The 10,401-nt window shown below is 41.5% G+C and overlaps 1 protein-coding gene across 1 annotated transcript; it reads right to left on the reverse strand.

Moving 5' to 3' along the window:
- Window positions 1-544: 544 nt before the first annotated feature.
- Window positions 545-8,536, reverse strand: fbxo42 (F-box protein 42). Its single transcript, XM_049584824.1, has 10 exons — window positions 8,350-8,536; window positions 7,101-7,380; window positions 5,991-6,107; window positions 5,299-5,433; window positions 4,494-4,647; window positions 4,245-4,355; window positions 2,872-2,968; window positions 2,585-2,641; window positions 2,349-2,465; window positions 545-2,242 (listed from the first exon to the last, which is right to left on the reverse strand). Exons 2-10 carry the CDS (start codon window positions 7,372-7,374, stop codon window positions 1,184-1,186), a joined length of 2,121 nt encoding a protein of 706 aa, XP_049440781.1. The 5' UTR covers window positions 7,375-7,380; window positions 8,350-8,536; the 3' UTR covers window positions 545-1,183.
- Between the last annotated feature and the right edge of the window lie 1,865 nt (window positions 8,537-10,401).

Genomic DNA, 10,401 nt, shown 5'->3' on the forward strand with positions numbered 1-10,401 from the left:
ATTCCAATTACTTTAATACTGTTCTCTGAATACTGGACACCTACACTCATTAAGCAAATTCAAATCATGTTTAAGTTGCACTACTTGAAATGACATTGAAAATGTTTAGGAGAAGTTCCAACCGAACACATTCAAAGATAGTTTCAAAGTAAAATAGCTGACTACTGTAAATTTAGTATCCATCTATTTTCAACCACTTATCCGAAGCTGGGTCGCAAGGGCAGCAGGCTGACCAAAGTGCTCCAAACACCCCTCTGCTGCCCAGCAATGCTCTCCTGCTGCTTATAAATCCCATTATGACCCTTATTTGATTCCAACAGTTGAGACTGAATTGATTGAATTGATTTGAACATCTACATATCAATGACAACTCAGCAAACTCCATCTACTGAGGAAGATCACGATTGAAAGCTCCAGAGCAGCTACTAAAGGACCTTATGATGAAATCTTTTTGTCCACGCAGTAATGTTTGGTAGACTGAACACACACACACACACACACACACACACACACACAGAGCAGGAATTTTAAGACTGTGACAGAGCAGACATGGAGGCTTTTATTGTTTAACTATGTTTATAGTACAGTGCCACATCTCTCTCCCACATGGCCTCCGACACACATTAGTCAACAACTTTTAACCACCACCGTGCACACGTAACACACACACACACACACACGCACACCGTTTTCAATGTAAACATTGCAGGCTTAAAGAGTGATACAAAAATCAAGGTAGTCTTCAACCGCTCTCTGCGTCCGTTCTTCTGGAGTTGCTCTCTTCCAAGAGTTCAGAGGAGGGTGACACAGGAAAACAGAAATGTCTTTGTTTGGTTGATCACCTTTTGGGGAACAACAAAAAAAAATGTCCAGTTCTCTCTAATCACTGCAGACACACACACACACACACACACACACACACACACACACACACACACACACACACAGAGTCAGGATTCTCATTCAACCAAATGTTTTTATCAAAGTGTAGTTAAAGTGTTGTATTTTGAATGCTTGCAGTAGGCAGAAGGGAGAATAGTGACTTTATGAAGTGGAACATCTAACAATGATTATGTTCTTTTCCTATAATCCTTTCTATAGGAAAAAGGCCATGTGTGTGTCAATTCCCTTGTGTGATCACAGGGTGGAGCGTCCGTCTTCCCAGTCCTGCCCTGGAGCTGCATTACCTTTTAGCTCGTACAAAGTACAAGGCGTTGGTTTTAGGGTAGTACTTCACATTCTGTTTCTTGTCCATGAGGCCCCCAAAAATGATGAGCTCTCCCCTGCCCTGTACCACTGTGTGAAGGCTGGTCTCAGGTGGCCCTGTGACCGCGGCGGGAGTCCCGTTCCCGTAAACTCTCCAGGACACCACCCCGGCCGACTTGGCCCTGGACACATCCAACACGTACATCTGCATGGGCTTGCAGTTGAGAGACTGGTATAGAGGTTTCCCTACGTTCAGGCTTTGGGGTGGGTGATGGCCAAGACGCCGTGCAATAGGTGGGATAGCATGTCCATCAGCACCAGCAGCCTGTGGAGGGCTGGAGGATGATGACGGAGGGGTACCAGGAGGACCTGCTCCTCCTCCACCACTTCCTCCTCCAGGAGAAGCCCCTTGTGTCTGAAGGGAAGACGATGACGATGAAGACGGTAAAGATGAGGAAGATTTGTTTTTCACTGCCTCCAGACCTCGTCGTAAGGCGGCGGGGGACACTGCTCCTGGGGGTGTGTGTGGGGAGCCTGCAGGAGGTGTATGCAGGCCGTTGGTGCTGGGCACCTCAGGGTGGTGAGCGGCAGAAGGGGGAGAATCCCAGCCATAGTCTGTGGAGGCAGGCTGGAGAGGGCGAGAGGGAGGAGATGCAGCCTGCGCTGGGCTGGTCCTTGGTGAAGGGGAGGATCCATTTAGTAACGGGGGGAGCGGAGGAAGAGGAGGGCTGTCTGGGCCTTGCGAAGGAGACTGCTGTTGGGATGAGGATGGGCTTCCTTCTCTGGCACTTCCTCTCGCTGAAGGCCGAGGTCTTAGCGTGCCCCATCGGCCATTTACACATGGAGCCTCTTCAACAGCTCCCAGGACGACTCCGGCGGCCCCGCTCCGAACAGGAGACTGGGAACGCAGGGAAGGCGGTTCGGGGCCCAGAGGGGCAGGTGTGGCACTTATGGGGGAGGGCCGAGAGTTAAGACTTGGACTGAGTGGTGCACGGCCAGATGGGGCCTGTGAGAAAACTACCACACACTGGCCCACCTTAGGGTGCACAAACAAGATGAGAAAAACGACACATTAGTGATCAATCTAATTATTACACACACAGATTTGAAGAATAGGACTGACAGCTCAGACAGACACTTACTCTACAAGCTGGGTGACACCACAGCTCTGGAGCCCCATGATCCTCGTTTTCCACCTGCAGCTGCTGCCACCTCCATGGTGGAGTGTCCATGTGGAGGAGCCAGGCATCTTTAAGGAGCTTTAACACACAAGACAACAGGACAACTCAAAACTGTAGGCACTTATAGCCACGTGGAACATTTGAAGATATGGACGTGTCGTTCTGATACTAGAAGGAAGTGCAGAAAAAATACTTACTGCATTAGGGCCGCCACACCCTCCCAAGATGAGCAACGTCTGATCATCAATCACAATCTAGCAGAAAAACATTTAATTAAACACTTAATTTAATCTGAAAATTTAAGTGGACACTTCTTTTGCCCAATGTCACCCACTTGCAAGTGCTCAGAGAGGGCAAAGCTGTTTTTCTGGGTCTGAACTTCAGCAGCACTTTAAATAACAACTTTATTTTCAGACATTGGTAGGACCTTGTTTAAAAACGCATTTAAATGAGCAATATAACTATCCTGATAGTAAAGCCTTACTTGTGATTGGCCTCCTCGTGGGTGGGGTGATGGGCCAGATATGGGTGGTTTGGACCAGGACCACTGCTCCAGATCCAGAACCCAGACTTCATTACTCCTGATCAGAACAATCAGAGGGGACAACAACATGGTGAGAGGTGACAGCGGCAGATTTAATTCCGCAATATATTCAAACTAACAAAGTTTAAAACTTAAAGCTTAATATATAAGGTTTTACATGATCATTGCATCCATGTATGTGGTGCAGTGGTGTTGGTTACTTGCTTTTGAGAAACATTGATCAGATTTGTCAAATAAGACCTGTCTAGGTCTTCTAACAGCTTATCTACACAGGCTGTGTACCAGCTCCCCTGCCACTTGTTTTTTTTAGGTTTTAAGCCTCTAGCCATGTATCCACCAAACAGACGTAACCTGTATGGACATGTGACCAAATTCTAGCTCTGTTCAGCATTTCCGCTGCAGACAGTACTCTTAAATGTAGGCAGGGTCGCTGCTAGATAGCTGCATCACTGCTCCATCCAGCTCTCACTGTATTTCTTCTTCACCTACAATGCAAAGGTACGTCTGCATCTCACCGATTGTCAACGGGGTTGCATGCCAACATTTTCAGTACAGGTTCCTCAACAAAGAGGTAACAAAAAAACACTACGGTTCAATTGATACTATCAACAACTTATGACAGCGGAGATGCAGAAATAACCGTCCTAATGTGTAATGAACTGAAACATACTGCTTGGTGGAAAAAAGGCTAATTTTCGTCTGTTTTACCTATTTAACAACAGTAGGTTTGTAACAGTATGAGATTTTTTTGGTACAACAGAAAATATTGCAGTTTTATGGCATCACGGTATTACAGAATTATAATGAGCTGCAATGACTCTTAAAGGTATATAATGGAAGGAATGGAATTTTTGGTTGAACAAGTTTTATTACTAGAATTGAAACTTGAAACCATTTTAATGGAACTATTCGTAAAAAGTCACCCTGTTGTAAATAACTAAAACAACGGTGAGACTCTATGTCCAGTTGCATTTTTTCCAGTATCATAGATAAGCAAATGTACATGATAACCGGTAACTAATAATGGTATGATAACCATCAATTTTCATATCATGGTATACCTTGAAAATGGTATACCGCTGCAACCCTAAACTACAGTGATTGTACTGTATATGCTTTACTGAGGTGACGTAACTATATTACCTCTGTAAATAATACACTCACAGTCACCTGACTCCCGAGGAGTCAATGACACTTTTATTGCCCTGTCATCCTTACTGTAGGTTTGATGAGCAAAAAGTTACAGATTTCACCTTTAATCTGTGCAGCTCAGATTTCAATAATGTATAATAAAGTAAGTGATACATGCATACATTTGCCGTGCTCCTAGTGATCCTCCAAACACCACCATGGTGTTTCCAATTACAGAGGAAGAGTGGCCAGCCATAGGTGGAGGTCCATGTGTCGTTACTATACAGTTCCACCTGAGAGACAGGAAAAAAACAGAATCACAAAAAGGAAGAAAAAGATAATGATGATGATGAAAAGTCAAACTGTATAAAGTTTGCCCATCACTTGTAATAACTAAATCCTTTAAGTGCCACTACTGAAGTGTCTCTCACCAGTTCTTTGAAGGAGAGTAGGTGTGGATTTCATCAAAAAACCTTTCTGGTTGGTGCAGTGGATAAGGGCTGGGGCGAGTCCATCCCCCAAACAGCACTAACAGATCTTTGTGCATTACTAGAGTCGCTCCAGCTTTAGGAGATGGATAAGAGCCTGGAAAAGGAGACAGCAAAATATGATTCAGACTGTAGCTAAACATGCATGATGTTATGTGTATGTGTAAATAAATAATCCAATAAATATTTATCCAAAAATATGTTAGTGAAGGAAAAATGTATTACTTAACTACTTAAAATCTTAAGTGAAAATGGCTGAACAGAAATGGAAAACATGGCACACAGTAGGTCTGCGTATGTGTTTTGCCACCTCACATACAAGTGACAAAAATGTTTAGAAACACAAAGATTAATCTTCTGATGCAATAGACCAAATCTCTTGTGGTAAATGCTCTTCACACACATATCCACCTCTAAATCCTTTGCATGCAATTTCATAAAAAGGCACAGTAAGCTCTAAAGTTTACAGCAATAAAATGCAAGTGCACTAGGAAAATAATGTCACTACCATCCATTTCATCAGTGCTTCCTTATTTTTTTTATTACCACCTCCTCAAATACTGTGTGCTCAGCTGCTGCTGCTGCTGCTGAGCATCTGACTACTACATTCACTTAATGTGGTTCACCCTCCCACAGTTTCCCTTACATAAGCCCCATGAGCAGTTACTTTTTACCAGAGCTACATGTTGTAAAAGGAACTCAAATTTCTGTTCCCTGTTGGCCTTCACTGCTCGTAACCTCCTCGTACCTGAGGCTAAAGGGCGGATCCACTCCTTGCTGTTGAGGTCAAGTCTCCAAAGATCATTGAAGGCAGCATTGCAGCTACTCTGAGTGCAACCCCCAAACACATACATGGACTGGTTTGAGTCATAATAACATGCACCTGCAACCCAAAAAGAACAATTAACCACAACTTCATAGCAAACAATGAGCTTCAAGTGTTTTTAGATTTGATCTTAAGAATCCGAGGCTACAGTCAGCAAAATTAAGATTTATTCTATGTTAACAAAGATAAACGTCGAGAAAAGTGGCCTTTTATGTCCATAAATTAAGCTACAGTATTTGACGCTGGACATGTGCCCAATTCAATATTTATAGCAAATCAGTGTTAAGTTAAAAATACAAATTTTCAAAGAACATATCTATTTAAAAAGTCAAAGCTGCATCAGTCTGATACTGAAAGCATGAACGTGGGCTGCCTTCCGAACACTAAATCTATTTTAAGTGTTGTTGAGATCCATCAGACAACAAAATTGATTAAGTGTCTGATGTTGCTCTTTTCATGAATCACTAATCTTGCGCAGGGCAGAACCCATTTTAACTGCTGCATACTTGACTCATAGTCTGACCGACAGCTACAACCGCACAGAATCATTTTCAGATGATGCATAATGTGAAGTTCTATATTTTATATTTCATTTTAAAGCAACATGTACTGACTGTGTGAGAAGCGCTGGGTGATTGGGGTTCCTGGATATGGATATGTGCGACTTTCCCACTGGATATTTCCCTCCTGGACAGCTCTCAAGAAACCGTGGTAGCACTGATAAGCGACACCTAGTTCAGATAAAACAGTAATGAGCAAAAGAAACACAAAAAATTGGACAATGAGCACATTTAAATAAGTATTACTTTCTAAACATTCATCTCAGGAGGTTAAGTAAAGTTTATTTGTATAGCACAAATACGAAATCACAAAGAAGTTAATACTGAAAACAAATTAGTAAAATCAAATTAAAAAGACAGATAGCAATGATTCCCAGTACATGGCAGACAAAATAAAGCACAGCAGCAGCAAATTAATAAGGACAGATACAAATAAACCAGTTAATCGCTTTTGGGACAGGTTAACCAAAAGCCTGTCTGAGTAAAAACATCTAAAGCTGTTTCATAAAAATATGAAATGAGTTCAGGGATTGCAGTGATAAGGGGAGGGAATTCCAAAGATTGCTTGAAATGCATAGTCATCTTAGGTTTTATAGTGTGCTCGAGTGACGCCCAGTAACTTTAGCTCAGATGATCTAAGAGCCAGATTTGGCATATATATGAGCGGAGGAGGTCAGTGATATACTGGAGAGTGCATCACCCTAAAAGTTAGCACCAGTAGTTTAAAATGAATATGAAGTTTAATAGGACACTGGTGATGTGAGGATAAAATCTGTGTTATATAAGAGCTGAACAGCTGCATTGTGAAGAGTTTGAAGGTACAGTAAAGTGGGATATAGACAGGTTAAAAAGAGCATTACAATCATCTAAATGAGATGAAATAAGGGCATGAAGAATCATCTCCATCTAACCACAGATCTTAATTTAGCTGTGTTCCTCAATTAGAAAGTACACGATCGCACAAGATGACTGATGTGACTTTCAAGAGACGGGATGGTCAAAGATGACATCTAAATTACGAATATTATGCTAAGCACAAGCACTTTAAAGCTAAATTTCCCAGCTCTGCTACGCTTGTAATGCCCACTGACTCCCGCTGTAAGATTAATCACTCCATCAAATGATTCAGTTTTACCCAAGAATATGTAAATATGAGAGGCATACCTTTAATGAGGCGATACCACTGCTTACATACGAGTGCAGCGGTCTTGTGCTCCTGGTAAGGTGAGAGGAAGGACAGGATATATTCGAGAACTTCCTCTGGCAACTCCACCATTGTTCTCCCCCCTCCTTTGGCACCACTGTCCATGTTCCCTTCTTGCCTGCAGGACCCCATGTTTGCCTCCTCTTCCTCCGTTATCCCGGCAGGCTCTGCACCATCGTCCTCTGTATCCATGGCAACAAAGCATCCATCCTCATTGTCAGGGGAGCGGGACATTATTGTCTGTTGAGACATGGGGAGACATGCTTGTGATGTAATGTTCAGCAGCATCAGCTTCAATCAGCTACACTATGACAGTGATTGGCCTTTTATTTTAGCAAAGTCACCCATTTCACACCTGACCTATATATATATATATATATATATATATATATATATATATATTCACATATTGGATTTCTGCAACTCATATTTAATGAGGATGAAGTCTTAAACAAAACTGGTTTGGTCTGATGTAACCCAAGAAACCCAATGACACTGCAAAGCTATAACCACCATGTTTGTGGTATTTAGAGCTCATCAGTCTTAATTGTCACATCCATTGTGTGAAACGGGTGGTGCCCTTTCTTTACACTTAGCAGCTGCCCCCTCCATGTAGCACGTCCCTCTTATATCGTTAGCTACCTCTAACTAGCTGTCGTTAGCCATCACATAGCCAATTAAATGTTGGAATGCTAATGCTAAGTACCACCTAAAGCTAACCACATAGGAAAAAACATTAAACTTGTGATATGTCAGACGACTAAACGAGTAACAGCTTAGGAAACAAAACACGGACTACCCGGCGTGTACATGTAATTAGATTTAACGTTTGATCCTTAGACAATATATGCTAGCACTAGCTAACGCTAGCTAACTGGTCATGAGCATCCAACGTTAGCTTACATTAATGAATCTTTAGCTAACGGTATGTAGCAACAGCTAACATGTTTTCTCATAAATACACCTGCTTGACAAAATGTGTCTTCTTAAGTATCTTAATGACACGACAGCCTTTCAGAGGAGCAGTCTCGGCTAACGTTACACCCAGTAACTCACAGGCTACCTGGCTGTTATCTTCAGTCTGCTGCTGATAATCTTTGCTAACGTTAGCTCGAGCACAGGCTGTGTGCACTTCATTAACTAGCTCCTCTAACGCCGGATAAATACTGACAATTTCACTCTGTAAACTGTTGCTGCGTTATCATTTACCGTTGATGTAGACGTGGTCTTTTGTGGGCTTTGAGTGTGTATCTCTGCTCTGCTTCCCCCCGGTATCAGCTCCGGAGGTTCCTCTGCAGCCTCCAAACAGTCGCCATCTTCCGCTCTGTGAACAGCGTCCTCCGCAGCACAGCGACGCTCTAGCAGCCGCTGACTGTGTGTGGTACCAGGGTGGGTCCTCTGTGGCCGACACTGCGCCCCCAGCTGCTGTGGGCAAATGTGATGCCCAGGGGACAGTAATTACCCAAATTTAACGTGTAGCAAAGAAACATTATAGGCTACTGTAATATAATCAATTATTGCCTAATCTTTGGGAAATCAATCAGTAGATCAATCTGAGAGTGGGTGATATCACAGCAACTGGAAACATCAACATGACTTAGTAAACTGTCAAAACACCATTTATGCATGAGCATATGGTTGCCATTGGTCTTAAAGAAATATGGGCCATTAACCTCATTTGGTGATAGTAATGAATGACAAAAACTAAAATGCAGACTTGTATTAACCTTTTATTAGTATCTCAAAGAAAGAAAGAAAGAAAGAAAGAAAGAAAGGAAGAAATCTCCAAGTCTTTGGACATAAAGTGATGTATTTTTCCACCTGTGACCTCATCACACCTACAAAAAAAGTCACCAGTTTTGATACTTGATTTTTAATTTCATTTTTGCGCAATTTAAAATACACACAATGGCAGAAATAACAAATAATATACACTACAGGAAGAGGCAGAAAACCAAGTGGGCTTATGTGAGGCCTCCACCTAAAAAAAGTAAAATTTCAAATTTAAAAGCAGGAAAAAGTGTGCCTTGCATGGAAGTGTGTGTATGCGTATGTATCTGTGTATGTATGTGTGTGAGTGGGTGCAGGTCTACATGAGGAGGATACTGGTTTATAGACTTAGAGAACTGTCAAAACACCATTTATGCATAAGCATATGGTTACCACTGGTCCTAAAGAATATGGGGCACTAACCTCATTTGGTTGTAGGAAAGTATGACTGTTGAGAGTGTAAATGCATGCTTTTATTGTGCTTTCATTAGCATCTCAAATAGAGAGGAAAAGAAAGAAAAGATGATCAGGTTTTTTGTCATAAAGTGACATCTTTTCCACCTGTTACTTCATCACATCCACAAAAAGCCACCAGTTTTGATACTTGATTTTTAATTTTATTTGTGCAGAACTTATAATACACACAGTGACAGAAAGAACAAACAATATACAGTACAGGAAAAGGCAGAAAGCCAAGTAGGCCTCCACCTAAAAAAAGTTAAATTTCACGATGTTATAAAGAACACAAAAATTAACATAGAGACCATAAACTACTTACAAAAACATATATAACAATAATAGGAAGTCAATAAAAGCAGAAAAACATGTGCGCCTATATCTCATAGATCTCTGGACAATGCAACGAAATGACTGTATTAAGTCTACCTGTTTCTGATTTGTTATAAGTCTGAGCTTAATATTGCTGTGATTCATACCCCAGTGTTAACCATATAACATCCATAATTCATCCCATACTTTTTATTCATGCAATGTACTAGGATGTTCGAATCAAATCTACATTAGTGCATTTAAGGGGCCCTGCATGAATAACCACTGTCTTTGCTGTTGCAGACCAAAATCTTCTTAATGTTTCCACATTGATGTTAGAATCCTATCACACTAGACAAACAAATGTTGTATAAACAATGAAATAACAACCTATAAAATGAATAACTTACATGCATTCTTGTGTAAGAAATCCTGTTTTATTATAAGGCAGACATTAAAACTATAGGCTGCTATGTTATTAATATAAAGCACCTAAACCAGGCTTGGACAATTTTATCTTCACTTTCATTTTCAGTCCACGCTGCACCTCCTTTGGATAGACAAGGTAAAAGGGGTGGTAGTTCAGACTTGCAGATGCAGAGATGTAGACACTGTTCTCTTTATGCATTCATGGTGTGTGCACAAAGAAAGAGCAAACATTACTGCAGCAGTGTTGACACTTGTGAGGCAGGCAAAGTGATACATCTGCAGTGTTTTGTGGCT

The sequence above is a fragment of the Epinephelus fuscoguttatus genome, linkage group LG1 (assembly GCF_011397635.1).
Source record: "Epinephelus fuscoguttatus linkage group LG1, E.fuscoguttatus.final_Chr_v1".
Classification (NCBI taxonomy): domain Eukaryota; kingdom Metazoa; phylum Chordata; class Actinopteri; order Perciformes; family Serranidae; genus Epinephelus; species Epinephelus fuscoguttatus.

Coding starts and splice junctions, on each gene's coding strand:
- fbxo42 (XM_049584824.1), bottom strand. CDS start 7,374: ATGTCCCGCTCCCCTGACAATGAGGATGGATGCTTTGTTGCCATGGAT. Junction 4,356..4,493: donor TACTCTCCTTCAAAGAACTG/GTGAGAGACACT, acceptor CCTGTCTCTCAG/GTGGAACTGTATAGTAACGA. Junction 2,243..2,348: donor GGTGTCACCCAGCTTGTAGA/GTAAGTGTCTGT, acceptor GTGCACCCTAAG/GTGGGCCAGTGTGTGGTAGT.